At 33.4% G+C, this 17,063-nt stretch overlaps 3 protein-coding genes and 1 non-coding gene across 4 annotated transcripts; 3 read left to right on the top strand and 1 right to left on the bottom strand.

Moving 5' to 3' along the window:
• Window positions 1-690: 690 nt before the first annotated feature.
• Window positions 691-3,520, bottom strand: LOC104713973 (ribonuclease H2 subunit A). The gene is made up of 9 exons (XM_010431201.3): window positions 3,228-3,520; window positions 2,918-3,015; window positions 2,767-2,838; window positions 2,048-2,171; window positions 1,871-1,958; window positions 1,629-1,766; window positions 1,452-1,539; window positions 1,258-1,378; window positions 691-1,121 (listed from the first exon to the last, which is right to left on the bottom strand). The coding sequence occupies exons 2-9, from the start codon at window positions 3,000-3,002 to the stop codon at window positions 947-949; spliced, it is 891 nt and encodes a 296-aa protein (XP_010429503.2). The 5' UTR covers window positions 3,003-3,015; window positions 3,228-3,520; the 3' UTR covers window positions 691-946.
• Window positions 3,521-5,871: 2,351 nt separating this feature from the next.
• Window positions 5,872-8,306, top strand: LOC104713974 (stromal cell-derived factor 2-like protein). Its single transcript, XM_087464918.1, has 6 exons — window positions 5,872-6,490; window positions 6,625-6,765; window positions 7,075-7,215; window positions 7,629-7,678; window positions 7,774-7,903; window positions 8,043-8,306. The coding sequence occupies exons 1-6, from the start codon at window positions 6,383-6,385 to the stop codon at window positions 8,127-8,129; spliced, it is 657 nt and encodes a 218-aa protein (XP_087321044.1). The 5' UTR covers window positions 5,872-6,382; the 3' UTR covers window positions 8,130-8,306.
• A 1,061-nt stretch (window positions 8,307-9,367) lies between these two features.
• On the top strand, window positions 9,368-9,530 carry LOC147939291 (U1 spliceosomal RNA). Its single transcript, XR_015567485.1, has one exon. It is a non-coding gene; the product is annotated as a U1 spliceosomal RNA (small nuclear RNA).
• Window positions 9,531-11,089: 1,559 nt separating this feature from the next.
• Window positions 11,090-15,939, top strand: LOC104713975 (ASI1-immunoprecipitated protein 3-like). The gene is made up of 6 exons (XM_019230280.2): window positions 11,090-11,329; window positions 13,760-14,005; window positions 14,229-14,291; window positions 14,369-15,094; window positions 15,270-15,353; window positions 15,562-15,939. The coding sequence occupies exons 2-6, from the start codon at window positions 13,814-13,816 to the stop codon at window positions 15,604-15,606; spliced, it is 1,110 nt and encodes a 369-aa protein (XP_019085825.1). The 5' UTR covers window positions 11,090-11,329; window positions 13,760-13,813; the 3' UTR covers window positions 15,607-15,939.
• The last annotated feature ends 1,124 nt before the right edge of the window (window positions 15,940-17,063 follow it).

Here is a 17,063-nt window from a genome sequence, read left to right on the forward strand (position 1 = left end):
TATTCGAATTTTTATTTTACCATCCTTGTCAAAAGAGAAACCCATGCATTAGTAAATAACTAGGTTTTTTTTTCTGACAAATATAAATTAGTAGTCTTAATAACATAATGAACAGTTCAAAATAATTCTAGTTATTCAAAAATACTTAAAAGATTAGCTAATTTTGATTAGTCTGTGTTATTAGCAGTCATCATTTGCTTTGGTTTGTTTGTTGCTTTCGTTTTAAAAACATTTGTTTTGTCATATCATTTCATTAAATCATTCGTTCAAATGCTCTATAAATCACTACTCTTACTAACACAATGTACATTTTAAAATGTATTTTTATTATTCAAAATACTTAGAAGTAACTAAATTTTGATTTGTATAGTATTAGTACTCAACATTTGCCTTGCTATGGTATCTTAGTTTCATTCTAATACCTTTTTCTTTAATCATATCATGATCTCTTTAAATTTAAATCATTCCTTCGGATTAAGACATAGTTTTTTCCGTTCCAATTTATTTTCCTGTTTTTTTCTTTTGATATAATTTATAGGAAAATCCCATAAAAAAATATTTTGGCAACTACTTTCACATTAAACCTCAAAGTTTAGAACTCCTACAATAAACCATCAAGGTGTCAATTTTGTTACTTGGAACAATTTTGTTACTTGGAACAATTTTGTCACCGTTCAAAACTTTGGAAGATTAATGTGGAAGTGTTTTTTTAATGGGATTTTTGAAAAAAGGCTAGTCCATGTGCTAATATGATTATACAAATAGGCCAGACTTGAAATTAGCAAGTACCCCTACAAACAATTACAGTGATTCAGAAAATGGACAAAGAACTAAGAAACATAACGAAACAACAATCACCAAGTGAATGAAACTAAGACACACAAGAGACGAACAATAGGCTAAGACATCTCCTGGAAGCTGATTCAGTCTTGTACTGAGACTGATACTAAAACTGAGTGAGTTGTTGGATTTTGCGAGCTTGGAAAAATTTGCAGCGTCCTTTTCCACTCGAGTCGATTTCTTCGCTCCTACTCTCGCATGTTTTGAACCCAAAACTGCTTAGTTTCGCTTGTCGTTTGCTGCTACTTCCATTACCACTCTCTTCAGTTTCATCTGCTTCCCTGCTCAAGTGCACAAAACATTACATTCAGATTCTTACAACAGATTGAGATACATGAAGTGTTTTAACAGATCTCCAAATGCTTGATCATAGCGCTAATAGAACATAGAAACAAGCAGACAAAAAAAAAAACTAACCATGCAACTTCAACCTCGCCCTTCAAATGTGCAGTGCAAGTTCCCCAACTGAAGCGGACCAGCGATGGGAATCCAAACACAGAATGTTTGTGTTGCACTAACCATGCCTTTGTCTCAGGATCTGAATTGCATTACAAACATATCAGAGTGTAAGTATTGCTTAAAACATAAACGGTTTGAGGAAAGAATTGTACCTCCAGGATATCCAGAACCAAAGTTTCTGTTAATATTTTCTCCGGTTTCCTCTACCAACCATTCTCTCAACGCTCTGTCTCTTGTCACCTGAGTAAGTAATAGAAATTTAGTGATGTTTAGCTAGTGGAAAGCTGTGAGAGATAGATAGTGACTAGTGAGAAGCCATAACATATTACCTTAGCCACAATACTTGCCCCACTAACAATAGGGAATAGACTGTCAGCTTTCTTTGAAACGACAAACTTGATTGAAGGAAACCTCTCTGACAATTTTATTCTGTATTTCTCGGGATCTCCCACAGTATCCAGATATGCCTGCAAAGGTAGTTAAGGGTTTTAAAGCTTGAGAATATGCATATATGGTAAATAACTCGATCACTCAAAAGATGATGCATCTGTTTCCATCAAAAGCTAATCACCTCTGTTAGAAAAACTCCCAGGTCCAGTACCCTTTTGATAAGACCCATCGCAGAGTTATGTGAAATCTCATTTAAATTAGTCTTATTCCTGTAGAAAAACAAACCAAAGCTATAAGATATAAGAACCATATGAGCCTTTCAATCTATCAGCTTCACAAACATTACACTAGTACTAACTTTGCGAGCATCTTAGCTGAGAGTTCCCTGGGATCAATGACATCAACAGCCCATCCAAGAGACTTGTCAAGCTTTAAGTTTTCATATAATTCTTCTCTTTTCTCCTCTTTTAGAGTCTTTGAATCTGCAAGCATATCGAGCAAAGGCTTTAGGAGAACAAAACGAGGCAAGAGACTGTAAATGTGATGAAAAAGTTTCCTGCTTTACTTATGCCCTCCCAAATTGGAACGTCCAATACATGCTTATACTCAAAACATACAAGCATTGTGCAGCAAAAAAAACTTAAGGGAAACAAAAAGTGTCAAGAGATTATAAATTTGATCAAAAGTGTCATGCTTTTTACTTATGATCTCGTCGCAGAACCATAAGATTACACTAACAACTGAAGGGTTAAACAATATAGAAACACAAATGTAATCCAATAGCAGAAGAAGAACCTACTCAATGCATCTCAAACCTCAAAACATACATCTCAATTCTTCAACACAAAGGCATAACAGCAAAGAACTTTTATAAATGTGAGCAAAAGTCTCATGCTTTATGACACCCTCCCAAATTGGAACGTCGCAGTAAGATATGCTAATACTAACAACTGGTTGCTTTTAAGAATTCCAAAACGTTCCACTAGCAGAAGAAGAATCTACTGATTGCATCATAAACCCAAAAAGCACATCTGAACTCTTCAACACAAAGGAATACAATGTGAGTGTTATTATTACCTGCAAAATGGAGAGAAGCCAGAGAAGACTGGTAGGAAACAGGACAATACATACATCCATACACCATCGGACCTATCTCGTCAACACAAAATTAATCAGATTTTTCTTCTCTCACACACTACAAATTTTGACAAGATAGATAGAAATTGACCTAGAACAGGACCCCTTCCGGCTTCGTCAATACCAATGAGACAAGGCTGAGAAGCCCATTCTGGTGTCAAACAATCCGACCCCATTCCTTTTTAAATCCTTTCAAGAAACATATGTAAATTGGGGGTTTAGCCGCACTTCTGGGCAGATTTTAAAAACTAAAAAAGCATTGGACTTTATGAAAGACTAGTCCAGAAAAATTCGAACTTTACATAGAAATAGTGAATCGCTTGTGCAGGTTTGGGTTACAAAGGGATATTGAACGAGACAAGCAATGTTGTGTGAGATGATTGGGGGAAGGGGTAACTCACCAGAAATCAAGAGACCTAAGCAAATCGGCGAAGATATTAGTGGCGAGATAGAGTGTGTATCGACGGTCGCTTCACGGTTCTCTAAAATTACACTGCTTGCCGTTTCGTCGTAGCAATGTTGGTAAGAATGTGCTTTTGCCTACGTGCTACAAATTTATTATTAATACTCTAATTTTCAATCAAAAAGAAAACAAAAATTTGGGTAAAATGATAAATATATATTCATAAAATTTCACTAATCCAAAAAGAAAAAAAAATCAGAAAAATTCTTCTATTTTATGCTATACACAAATAAATTTTTTAAAAACTCATAAAAGTTCATAAAATACCCATACACAAATAAATAATTTTATTTGATAATGAATCAATGTTACAGTCTGTGCAACGTAACTTACATATCCAATGTATGATATGTATTGGTGTGATAGATTTTTTGTATATTGAAATCAAGTAGTGCTTCAGATGGTACATCAAATGGAAGAATGAATCTTCATTTATAAGATAATAGAACAAAAATATTAAATGGTTGAAGGTTTGGATTGAAATTGAGTAATCGATTTGAAACTGAAAAGTTTGGATTCTCCCATAAAAATGTGAAAGTCATGGATTACATTGAAATATTATAGCAGAAAGCACAAAAAACATTATTAAAGACATAACATTATTAAAGTGACAAACAAACATTATTAAAATGGAAAAGTGAAAATAAAAACACACACACTTAACTTACAATTAATTTCCAAATAAGTCCTGACTCAACTTCTGCAACAAGAATTTACTATGATCATCTAGATGCTCCTTTTCACTTAGCTTCATAAACATCTTCATATTGCTAGTCATAATCCTATCTTTCATCAATTGGTTTGCCTCCTCTTGCCTCATGACTATTTTGTCCAATCGTTCCAACTCTTGCTCCTTCAATTCTTTAACTTCATTCCACTCTTTGTTGACCACTTCTAATAAGGCGCCTTTACCTTTCTTTTTTACATTTTTTGTAGCCGCATCCCTCCCCATTGAATGAGCATTAGTTCCTGTAGAGTTGGAATCACTAGCATCACTGTCGTAGGCTCTTTCACTAGTTCGAGAGACATTATTTCCTTTTACCGTAGGTGGATAGTCTTCCTCTATTTTCTTTCGACGCTCCCTAAACCGATTGATGATATATCTCTCTTCAATTTCAGACTGTCTTTTATAAGCTTTGATATCAAAAAAAAATTCTGAAGGATCCATGCAAATTTTTTTAGTAAGATAAGAGTTGTGATAATGGTACATTAATGGAAGAATGAGTTCCTATTTATAAGAGAGAATGGAACCAACATAGCAAGTGGTTGGAGGCTTAGAAAAAAATTGAGTGGTTGAAATCAAATGGATTAGATAAAGATTGGATTCTCTCATAAAAAGCCAAAAATCGTGGATTACATTGACATAATTAAAGCAGAAAACAACAAACAAATATTATTAAAGTCAAACACACATTAACATTATTGAAGACAAACATACATTATTAAAGCAGAAAGCGACAAAACAAATATTATTAAAGCGGAAATAATGAAAATACAAACATTCACTTGACTTACAATTAATTTCCAAATAATTTGTTGGCCAACTTCTCCTACAACAATTTTGCTTCAGTCATCTATATGCTCATTTCACTTAGCTTCATAAACATCTTAATCTTTTTAGCCAATGTCCTAAAAAATCTCATTGAATTTACTAGTACATTATGAAAAAAATTTGTAAAAAATGGGCCAAATTTTGTTTATAAAAATATGGGCCACAAGCTGTTGCTTCACCACCTTTTCCTAAGAGCCAGCTCTGTTCTTGTAACACCTTGATTTCAAGGATATGAGGAGAAATTTAAAAGAATTGATTTGAGCACCTAATACTATGTGTGATTCAACTTGTAAGTAACCAAAGTGCACTTATCTTTGCAGTCAAAAAACCTAAGAGAACTACACAGTTAAGTGTGCTTATGCTGGTATAGTTTTAAAATAGATAACTTTTGGGGAAATGATTTTCGAAACCGTGTGAGTGAGGACAAAACACAAGAAAAGATTATGTGTTGATTTGTAGGATCAATAAACAACTCTTTAGAGTCTCTCAGACATAGCAAACCGACCGTCATATAAAGATGGACCCAAGAGCCAGTAGTAGACGTGGATCCACTAAAACAAGTGAGCCCATTAGCCATGAATGGATATAGGACCCACTTAGTTGTGGCAGTCGGAGCCAACTAAAGTTCCAAAGCGTCGACATCAATCTTAAATATGAACCTAGGGTTATTCCATTAAACCATGCCAAACCAAAAAAATTTAAAATAATCCAAACATTAACCGATCATTGGTAATTTAGTATTGACCGACATTCTCCTTGGTGTCGATCGACACCCAAACCGATAACCCAGTTTGCGGACGTTACATGAACAATAAACATATAATTTTTATCAGAAACATATAACTTATACATTAGTTTACTAGTTTTTATATATTAATAACTTACATACCTTTAATACATAAAAATTAACAAAAAAAAATAATATATAAAACATACCTTACTTAATTTATTTTTCTAATTCATTGAACATATGAATTTGATGAACATGGACAACATAAATTATAAATGACAAGAATCATGTATTTAAGTTGATGTCTTCAAATAAAGTAATTGAATACACCCATCAAATTCATATAGGATTGGCCAAATTGAGAATTCAGAAAGAAGAAGGAAGAAAAAAAACACATAAAACTAGTTTGCCTCTTTTGCATCATGATGCAACCATTCATAATCCGCCATCTCATCAAAACTACACGTGTCCAATTATCATTCGCTATTTAAACGTACACCTCCGTGTCAACCAAAAAAATTAAAGAAGTTACTATTAGACGAAGACGACGACGACCCTCTCATAAGCCACGACGACGAGAAAATTACACAGATTTTTTTTTGTCTCCGGCGAGATCTCAATCTGATCCTTCACGGTGGCGTCGACGTCAGGGCAACAACAAGCTCTCTTGAGAAGAAAGCCATTATCATCATCTCCTCCTTCGCCATCAGCAGCAGCTTCGGCTGTTCGAGCTCCCGCGGTGAGGAAACCGAGTAGTTCTCCTGAGTATCCGTTTTGGCAGCAGAACTGGTTTATCGGTTTGCTATTTTTCATGGCTTTAGGATTCTTCTGCCTCGCTATCTTCCTTTACCTAAGTCTCGATCCTGATTCTGGTTACACGTCTGCTTCTGCCGCCGATTCTGGTAAAGAAGGTGTTGAGGTATTGTGTGTTTTAGATCCCTAATCTGTTTCGATTGTGGTAACTGCAATTGTTGATTTTGGCTTTAAAATTCGAATTGTGTTTGATCGTATGAATAAAGAATCTCATAAATTTATGTTTTCGCTGTGGAATAGATTACTTATGGAAGTGCGATCAAACTGATGCACGAGAAGACTAAATTTAGACTGCATTCTCACGATGTGCCGTATGGATCCGGAAGTGGTCAGCAATCAGTTACTGGGTTTCCTGGCGTTGTTGATTCCAACAGCTATTGGGTATCATTGCTTCTTTCTTTGTATCTTTGTTGCTCGTGTGCAGAGACCATCCTGTTCATATAGTATCATGTGTAATTTAGATTGAAGCAACTAAAAGATGTTAGCAATGGGTATATTTCAAAGTATTGAAGTCACTTTCTTATCTAGAAAGAATTAGACAATGGATTGGATGTGTTTTTTCTGAACCAAAGAAACTGTTGCATATGATGTTCATTCATCTCACACTTTAAATCCCATCTGTTTGGTTTGAAGTTATGGTGGAGTAATTGATTTGATGAATCATCTTGTTATGGATTATTTGTTTTACAGATTGTTAAACCAGTGCCTGGGACTACAGAAAAACAAGGTGATGCTGTCAAGACTGGGGCAACCATTAGATTGCAGCACATGAAGACCAGAAAATGGCTCCACAGTCACCTGCATGCATCCCCAATCTCAGGGAACTTAGAGGTTAGTATTGTCTTCCGTTTAAAGTTTTTGTACTCCCTGATCCACTAAGCTTAGATGTAAAAGAAGTATCTGGAGTTGTTAAAGCATTTAGACTCGAGAGACTGGTAGGTTTAGGAAATCAATATAGAGAGCTAGTTAGTAGTAAGAGGACGTTTACTTGCGTGTCTATTGTCTTTATCAATTGTGAAGTACTATACTGATTTCAATTTGTAGTTGTATTTTCCTTCTTGCTAAGCTTAGATGTAAAAGAACTATCTGGAGTTTTTAAAGCATTTAGACTCGAGAGGGTCTAGGAAATCGAGCTAGTAGTAAGAGCACGTTTACTTGTTGTGTGTCTGTCAATTGTGAAGTACTATACTGATTTCAATTGGTGGTTGCATTCTCGTTCTTGCTAACCCATTTTCATGGTGCAGGTTAGCTGTTTTGGAGATGATACAAATTCCGATACGGGGGATCACTGGAAGTAATAATCCTAAAAGCAACTTTATATTCTCAACTAATGTTTAGTCTAATCCATATCCACCGCAGAAACTCACGCACTTTACCATCTGCTTGTAGGCTTATAATCGAAGGAAGCGGGAAGACATGGAAACAGGACCAAAGAGTCCGTCTTCAACACATAGACACTAGTGGCTACCTCCATAGCCATGACAAGAAGTACCAACGTATAGCCGGTGGTCAGCAAGAGGTAAACTATATATCTTATCTAACCCCGTGATCTCTTCTGGTTTAGTCTTCACAGAAATTATTGGCAATGTCTTTAAAACTCATGATTAGATAGATATTCAACAAGCTTTAACATCTGATTCGGTTCTTCGGGAACACAGGTCTGCGGAATTCGGGAGAAGCGGGCGGATAACGTTTGGTTGGCAGCAGAAGGAGTCTACCTTCCTGTTAACGAGAGCAGCAAGTAAAGGTGAAGAGAGCAATAACTTCTCTCGAGGACTTTGAATCTCATATTTTTACTATCTAAACTCATAAACAAGAAAATAGAGATATATTTGCTAATTTTCGATTGAGAATACTTTTAGTCGCACGGATATATATTGTTTTGGTAGATATTTTGCATTTAACTCGCTTTTGTTCTATCACCCAGAGAGACACCATCTCAATTTGTCCAACAGAATCTGCTAAACATATAGTTGTCTTAAGAAGTAAGAAGCCATCAGCATTACATTTGAGACCCAGTTGCTACGCAGCTGGTGGAATAGGATCTATATCCCTTGGATGATCAATAGCCAATTTCCACGTTAAAGACTTGTTCTCTACAATCTTTAAAAGCTATCGCGAATCTAATTATTGTTACTAACTTTTCATAAAAAAAAGATACTAAATGATCCAAAGAAAGCTCAACTGGAATTATGGATTCACTTCACCATCTGTAAACCTTTCTACTGATAAAATTTGTCAAAGAGCCAATGTTTGAAACGCTAGGATAATAACGTTTCTTCTTCTTCTTCTCATCCTTGCTTAGAACATCTGTTACTACAATTTTTATTTTTACTACGAGATTATTATCTTGAATTCATCGCTAAACATGGTGACAAAGCGACACATGTAAAGTGTTCAGTTTTGAGGGATATTGTAGTATTCAAGAGTGAGGCTGTAACTACGACAATCTTGGGAGTGAGATGTCTCTCAATCGGATCTTAGAAGGATTTTATCTCTTTTACTAGGCTAGGTTGGATTTGGATAAGGAGGATGGGGAGCCGAATCATCATGGGAACGAAGAGTCTACAATGAAGCTTATCTCATATTAGCTGGTTTTTTTTTTTCAGAGTTGTTTGAATCTTTTTCACATTCTTGTAAATCTTGCTTATTGAATTCTAAAGCCGATTGTTTTATATTGATGATCCTTGCCTCCTTGGAAACAAGAGTACCAAACGTCTAGTGTTTTGGATTCTTCAACTTTCGAATGAAACAACCAATATATAGATCTATGATACAATCGTAGAGGTTTTTCCTCCCTTCATATGACATATCCTAATTTGCGTTATATCAAGCTTAAACAAAATTAAAGGAGCATCGGTACTGCTTTTATTTGTTACAAGTTCAACAAAATTACTAAGCTCGACTCTTAAAGAAATATTTTACCTATTGTTAGAACTTACATTGTTTTCTATTGGTTTGATGTTACCAATTTTATACTATGTGACTTACCTGGACGGGATCAACTCGTGATTAGAAGACGAGTGGCCTAGGCTAGTGACTTCTATTGCACATTAAGGAAAGGTGCTATGCTTATGGTCTTCCCAAGAGGAAGAGTCTACGTCATTATTTGTGGCAGAGTTGGTTTACCTTTGCGCAGTCTCTATTTTTTTAAATAAAAAAGAAAAAAAAGTGTAATTGTGTATAGTATATCTATTAAATAAATACTTGTATAAACACTGGTGTTATTGGAATAATTTTAAGTTAACAATATAGGGGTGTTTATCTATTTGGGCCTTTGTGCCACCAGAAATTTCAAATTGGACATTTTTGTTTGTCCTTCTAGAATTAAGTTTTTTCGTTTGGTGAAATGACGAGTATACCCTCATTCCTCTGAAAACTTGATTACCACTCTCTCTTTCGCCTCCGCCGACTCAATAAACATCTCCACCACCAACATCATCTCCTCTCATAAATCCAACAGATTCAATTTAATTTGTCTGAATAAAGGAATCTAAACCCCAAAAAGATAGTGTATAGTGAACCCAAGAGCTCTAATTTTAGACATTGATTGAATCAATTAAGAACTATTTTTATCTCAATTTTTTGATGTTATTGTTTACAAAGTAAATCAAAACCTCCAATTCATCTTCAAATCTAAACCAAATGTGAAAACTACAATGTTTGTGATTGACAATTCATCACCATCATAGTCGTCGTTCATATGTAGAGATCTCACCACCATAAAAATAATCATTATCACCAGATCTCATCATCGATTCATCATCACTATTTGATTTGAAATGTATTTCCGGAGGAAATCGAGATTCGTCATCTCCTCATATTGCATAAAGAAAGAGAGAGAGAGAGAAAGAGAAAAAAAGAGAGAGAGAAAGAGAATTGCAATAGAACAAAGGCTGGGAAAAAACTATATTCTCTAAAGATTTTTTGGTGTGGGCAAAGCTACAAAAGATGATCTTCTTTCTGTATTAGCTCAAGATCTGAATTTTTTTGTCTAATGTTGGGTGAGGCGAGAGAGACGAAATGACGAAGCGAGAGAGAAACATGATTTGCTTTTTTGTGAGCAGGGTAGTTTCGTCATTTCATTAAAAAAATAGAAATATATAATCATGGACAAAAAAAATCCTAATTATACAATACTCTTCAAAATAAATGCTTATCTCTTAATTAACTCTAACAATATAATACATATGTGACATTGTTTTTTTCCTTCAAAGCTAAAGCTACTTTCTTTTTTCTTGGGTGACAGCTAATTAAAACTACTTCATTTGTATTTTTTTTTTTTTTACTGAACTGTTTTATTGAATGAATGGTTGATACATGTCTACATAAGCTGAAGATAACATAAATAGGGATTAGTCCATACACAACTAATTCTTCACCACTCAATTTTTACTATTTTTGTACAGCTCACCTCTCCAAATACATTGTAATAACACTATATGTTTCCTATTAAATTATATTGCTTTTATTGCTATGTAGGAATTAATTAAAATTTCCTCTAAATATTATTTATTAATTTCAAATTCTTCCTTTTTAACCTCTTTTTCTTTCTTTCTTTATGTCTATATCTTAAAGTGAAATGACTAGATTCATAAAAAAAGTGAAATTATTAAATACAGATATCTAGTATTCATTTGTGGATAAAATATAGTATTCTATATATGTAAAAAAATCTAGTGTTATATATAATAAAGCACAGTGAGGATTGATAAAACCAGTTTAAAGAAGAGAGGCACACAAAACCAATAAGAAAAACATATACTCGAGAAATTTGCTTTTTTTATTTTTTATTTTATCAACAAAATATTAGTTCAAACGAGCCAGTTGAGTGAAAAAAGAATTTTGGTTCTTTTGTTGTGATACGAGTAGTTTGATTTTGTAATACGAAGCCGAAACACATACTCAAGCATTGGTCTCGAAGGATAAGGATCAGGAGGATCAGGTACAATAATATGAGTTTTTTTTTTCTTTTCTTTGTACAAAGTTTTAGTCTAATTTTCTTATCGGTAAATTTTGTGTTTTTGCTAATTTGAAGATTCAATATATCTTTTGGGGTAACTATGATTGTTTTTTTTTTCTGGGGATTCCATCTGAGGCTGTATGAATTATTTATACATTCATCTGTTGTGATATGAAGTGTGTTTTTCATTTTCCTAATGATAAAAAAAAAAATTAGATATACTTATGTCAAATGGGTCTAATGACTGTGGGCTAGACCAGTCCAAATTATAATGGTTCGTTTATGATCACGCCCAAAATCGAAACAAATTATATAGGCTTAAAACAAACTTAGTCTGCAAACAATTGGGCAAACTCATTTAGACATGGGCCGTCTAATAAATATAAAAAATAAGGGTTTATTTTTTTGAATTAGGGAGATTTTTTTGAAAAATACTTAGGTTCACCCCTAGGGGTGAACCTCTCCGTTCACATCCTCTTCTCTCAGCCAATCAGAATCTTCCATCTAATATTTTTTATTTTAAAATTAAATTTAAATTAAATTAAAAAGCAAGAAAACAAATTCTGTATACTTTTAATTAAGGAAAGTTAAATATTGGCTTGGTTTAGATTTTTAAATTTAGAATAAAATTATGTCGGTTTGGATTTACAAATGAAGTGGTTAGGGTTTAGATTTTACAATTAAAACGAAATTATATGTCGGTTTGGGTTTACAAATGAGGTGGATAGGGTTTAGATTTTACAATTAGAACGAAATTATATGTCGGTTTGGGTTCACAAATAAGATAGTTAGGGTTTAGATTTTACAAGTAGAACAAAATAATATGTCGGTTTGGGTTCACAAATGAGATGTTAGGGTTTAGATTTCACAATTAAAACGAAATTATATGTCGGTTTGGGTTCACAAATGAGATGATTAGGGTTTAGATTTTATAAGTAGAACGAAATTATATATCGGTTTGGGTTCACAAATGAGATGGTTAGGGTTTAGATTTTATATATGTCGGTTTGGGTTTATTAAAGTGCGGTTTAAATTTTTTCATTTTATAATAATGTATACAGATTTTATTGCCTTATTTTGTTAGGGGGTGAATGGAGAGGTTCACCCTTAGGGGTGAACCCAAGTATTGTTCGATTTTTTTTACCCTTTATTTATTTTTCTCAAAAATGAGATTTTTTCTTTACTTCCTTTTTCTTAAAAAAAAAAGTAGAATAAAATTTATAGGTTTATTTTTCTTCTAAACAAATAATTTAACGTGTAGATAATTAAAAATTTCAAATGGTATAAAATATGTAAAAGTTAGAACCGTAAACACAAACTATGATTTAAATTCTAATTATGAAGTATTTAAGTTGTTGAAAAAAAAGTATTTAAGTTATGTATGAACTTATAAGTATGAAATTTAGTTTGATTTTGGATCAAAATACTTAAAAATAAGTATAACTAGCGACGATCGAGTTATGTTTGAGTGTTTTGGTTATACTTAAAAATACCCGCCACACATGGATAACTAAATTTCATATTTGTTAAAAATAAGCTTACTTGTCTCGTCCTGTTACCTCGCTATAAAGTAGCAAGCTAGCGACGAGTTATGTTTGAGTGTTTGGTTCACTCTTGTATTACGCTAGCTTGAACTCTTAATTCAAATTATAACCTTATTATTAGTGCATCATACAAAGAGAGAAGTTTTGTCCAAAAACAATATATATATATATATATATATTAATATATACAAAGAAGTTTGAGTGAGTCCTTTTTAGTTGTCTGGGCCATTCAAGTTTAGGTTGGTTTTTTTATTAGTGTTTAGAAATACCTGAGATATGATTATGAAAGATGTTTTTCATTTTTCCAATGATATGAAACGTATTTATATATATTTGTTACTATACATATCACATAGTAACAACTAGTTTTGTACACATAGTTTTTATAATTGAAAAAAGAAGCCATTATGAAATACCAAATATTCGTTAAAATTTTATTTACTTGCCTCGTCCCATTACCCGCTAATTAAAGTGGCCAACTAACAAGGTATTTACAAGTTACTTTTGAATTAATTGATTCGCTTGTTATACGTTTGAAGTCTAATTGATCAGGTTGTAAGTTGTAACATTATTATTAGTTTAATGTGTATATAAAGTATGATTGGGTTCTTTTGAAGTTTTCTTGTCCATTCAAGTTTAGGTTGCATACTTGATTATAAAAATACCTTAGATATATAATGGTATTTAGATGATTAGAACTCTAGTTTCTCTATTTATTTTCTTACTATTCTAATTAATCATATATCTATAAAGATTGTGTTATGTTGATATCTCAAGTTACTCTACCATTCGTATAGTATCTCTTATATACTATACAATCATTTTGATGTCAACTCTATTTTTCTTTTCTTGTTATCTTCAATTGTAGGGTGAAAAAAGAATTTGTAGGTTATATAAATCAAAGTTAAGCTCAAATTTCAACATGACCCGCAAGGAAAAGGATCAGGGGAAGCGGAAGAATGATTGCGAGGATGAGAAAAAGAAAACAGAGCTAGAGTGGAAACATGAGGACTGTGCGCAGCCACTCGGCGATGTGAGTAAGATAACTGGCGAGAGACAAAAGAAAAAAAATCATTTCAAGGCATTCAAGTTTCATGACAAACATTATAAGCTGGTGAGTTTAAGATATTTTAAGCGAATTTAAAATATATTATTATTAAATTTAATTTCTAATTAATGATATTAGTTCTCTAAATCAATATAAATATATAAATTAATTAAAAATTAGAAATATAGGTGTATTAGTAAAGAATGAGACAAATTCTTTTTTGTTTGTTTCGTTTGTGAAACTTTTTCAACTGCATTACCATTTAGATTATATATTCTTTCCCCTATAGGAGGATTCAGTGCTATTGGTTTCAGAGGACCCAGACCGCAAGCCCTATATTGCCATCATAAAGGTTAGTAATATATATGTATATGCTGATATGTTTTTCAGTTTTTATCTTGTCATTTAATAAAATTGTTTGTTGGACAGGATATTTATATACCAAACAAAGAAAAATATGTGAAGCTTGAGGTACAGTGGTTTTATCGTCCGGAAGATGTAGATAAAAAATCTATTGGAAATTGGGAATCCAAAGGTACAAGAAGCATATTCTACAGTTTTCATCGCGATGAGGTATTTGCTGAATCTGTGGAACACAAGTGTATTGTGAATTTCGTGCCAGAGGATAAGCAAATTCCAAACCGTAGAGAGCATCCTGGCTTCATCGTGCAAGAGGTTTATGATATTGTGAAGAAAAAGCTAAGGAAGCTTAGTGATGATGACTTTGACGTGCATCAAAAGCAAGAAATTGATCATCTTGTGGCAGAGACGGTTTTAAGAGTTGGTGCTCTTCCTGACATTGGGGAGGAAAACCAAACTACTAAGACTTCAAGTTGTAAAGGATCTGTCCGGAAAAGGTATAGCAGAAAAGCTGAGACAACAAGTCCTAAAACCAGACTGAAATGTAAGTCGATCTTGGAGGATTTTGAATTGTTAACTGGTAATTTGGATCGCGACAAGACATTAGATGAGCTTCTGAAAGCATTTAAGCACAAGTGTCGTACAACAAAGAAACATGATGGTAAATCTGATTATTACTGGCCAGATGATGTTGTTCCGGTTGTTCGAGCTCTTGAGCAGGTTTTGCATGATTCTTTTGGAGAAGATATGTCGAAGCATAAACAAAAGTTGGAGATTCTGACCGATGAACTCAAGGTTAGTTTTATTCTCCTCCATTTTTTTTGTGTGTTCTATGTTTTTTTTTTGTCAATGCATGTGGTCATGAAATTTAAAAATAAATCATTCTAAAATATGAAATTTGTTTGTCTTTTATTTTCTTTATTTATTTCACTTTTAAGTTAACTGTGTGATTTTTATTGCTTGTCTGCAGATATCACGAGTGCTAGCTTGGCGAATTTTAGGTGGCGAATTAAAACTTAATCAAGTTATAACGATGACGCAGTATGAGCTAAAGGTAATCTAATCTCCTTCATTCACAAATTTTTTCACGGTTTTCTTAACAACATAATCTATATTTTATGTTGAACCAACAACACTAAACATGAAAATGTTTTACTAGCTCGTAAACTGGTTCATTATTAGTCACATCTTAAGTGATATATTTTGATATCGTAGAGTGATTCTGATGAGCTTTTCTTTTTTGCTTGTTTTTCCGGGACTAGCGTGGTTTCACTTTTGATGAAATAACGGTCGACCTTGATGAGTAAAAACTGAAGAAAGATGCTCCAGTCTACCTCCAAAAGTGTTGGGCACAAAGGTTTTCTCAAAGATTAAAGAAGAAACTAAACCTTCAAATAATATATTTAATGATATCTTGCTCTCTTTAAAAAAAAAAAAAAAAAAAAAAAATCTTAATTGCTAGAGAGTTTCTTTCCTAAATTTTGTTTTTCTTTTCAAGATCATGAAACTTTATGTCATGACTTATTATGTAAAACTTAAGCTGAACTATATTTAATATTTTCTAGTCATACATTTTACATGTGTGACATGTATTTAGATGAACTATGAATCAAAAGTCATATCTGCCATTGTTTTTATTCTCCGATAATTTGTTTTGATACAATAGGGCATAGAAGAGTTTCTGTCCCAACACTATTTTTTTAAAACCTTTGACGCCTTTATGAAGAATACGAGAGGAGAGAGGATCATAAACCAAATGGGTGACAAAATTAAGTTTGGTAAAAAAGCAATTAAATATTGGGAGGATTTAACGAGTGTACGTATTGTGGAAACAGGGGCGGACCAAGCATAAAATATTAACGGGGCATAGGGGTATCGAACCCTTAACCTCATGGTATTTTTGAACTAGTCTAAAGCCATTTTGCCATTTCAATAACCATGTTTAGTGTAAATTTTTTTTGTATTTTAACAGTTACTGGTGGCAGTTGCCACCACAATCCACAACGTGGGTCTGCCACTGTGTGGAAATAATATAAATAAAGTACATGATTCGAACTCCCGGTATGTTCTTTTGACCACCAAAACCAACTATTGATGAACCAAATAGTATCATCTCTGCTATAAAGCATCCAGGGTGGAACAGAGCAGTCATGTATGATATTGGAAGAATTCATTGAATACATGGTCTTTGGTTGAACTTACTGCAGATATGAACATCTTGTCTTTTAAGTGGGTCTTCAAGACTAAACTCAAGCCAGACGGCACAGTAGACAAACTAAAAACACGTCTTGTAGCCAAAGTATTTGAACAAAAAGAAGGGATTGACTACTTCGAAACATTCAACCAAGTGGCTCGAACAGCAATGATACGTCTAGTTCTTGATACGACTACTAACTGTGAATGGCATGTCAAACAACTTGATGTGTCCAATGCTTTCTTTCATGGTGAGCTTCAAGAACCAATGTTTATGTATCAACCCTCAGACTTTGTTGACACATAAAATAAGACCATGTGTGTCGTCTCACTAAAGCTCTCTACAGATTGAAACACGCGCCAAGAGGCTGGTTTGAAACTTTCAGCAACTTTCTGATTGATTTTGGTTTTGACTGCAGCAAATCTGTTCCCTCAATGTTTGTCTGCCATCACAATCAGGAGACCCTTGTTCTACTCTTCTATGTCGACAACAAACTACTCATTGGAAGTGATAGTTCCTTACTGGATCAACTTCTTCAAGCATTAAACAACCGCTTCTCTATGAAAGATG

This window comes from Camelina sativa, chromosome 9 (genome assembly GCF_030686135.1).
Source record: "Camelina sativa cultivar CO46 ecotype springtype chromosome 9, ASM3068613v1".
Lineage (NCBI taxonomy): Eukaryota > Viridiplantae > Streptophyta > Magnoliopsida > Brassicales > Brassicaceae > Camelina > Camelina sativa.

What these genes read in the sequence shown, in the direction of transcription:
- LOC104713973 (XM_010431201.3), bottom strand. Translation starts at nt 3,002, where the DNA reads ATGGGGTCGGATTGTTTGACACCAGAATGGGCTTCTCAGCCTTGTCTC. An exon ending in CGGAAGGGGTCCTGTTCTAG is followed by an intron (nt 2,839 to 2,917) that starts GTCAATTTCTAT and finishes TTGACGAGATAG; the next exon opens with GTCCGATGGTGTATGGATGT. An exon ending in GGCTTCTCTCCATTTTGCAG is followed by an intron (nt 2,172 to 2,766) that starts GTAATAATAACA and finishes ATATGCTTGCAG; the next exon opens with ATTCAAAGACTCTAAAAGAG.
- LOC104713974 (XM_087464918.1), top strand. Translation starts at nt 6,383, where the DNA reads ATGGCTTTAGGATTCTTCTGCCTCGCTATCTTCCTTTACCTAAGTCTC. An exon ending in TTGATTCCAACAGCTATTGG is followed by an intron (nt 6,766 to 7,074) that starts GTATCATTGCTT and finishes TTTGTTTTACAG; the next exon opens with ATTGTTAAACCAGTGCCTGG. An exon ending in TAGCCGGTGGTCAGCAAGAG is followed by an intron (nt 7,904 to 8,042) that starts GTAAACTATATA and finishes TCGGGAACACAG; the next exon opens with GTCTGCGGAATTCGGGAGAA.
- LOC104713975 (XM_019230280.2), top strand. Translation starts at nt 13,814, where the DNA reads ATGACCCGCAAGGAAAAGGATCAGGGGAAGCGGAAGAATGATTGCGAG. An exon ending in CCTATATTGCCATCATAAAG is followed by an intron (nt 14,292 to 14,368) that starts GTTAGTAATATA and finishes TTTGTTGGACAG; the next exon opens with GATATTTATATACCAAACAA. An exon ending in TGACGCAGTATGAGCTAAAG is followed by an intron (nt 15,354 to 15,561) that starts GTAATCTAATCT and finishes TTCCGGGACTAG; the next exon opens with CGTGGTTTCACTTTTGATGA.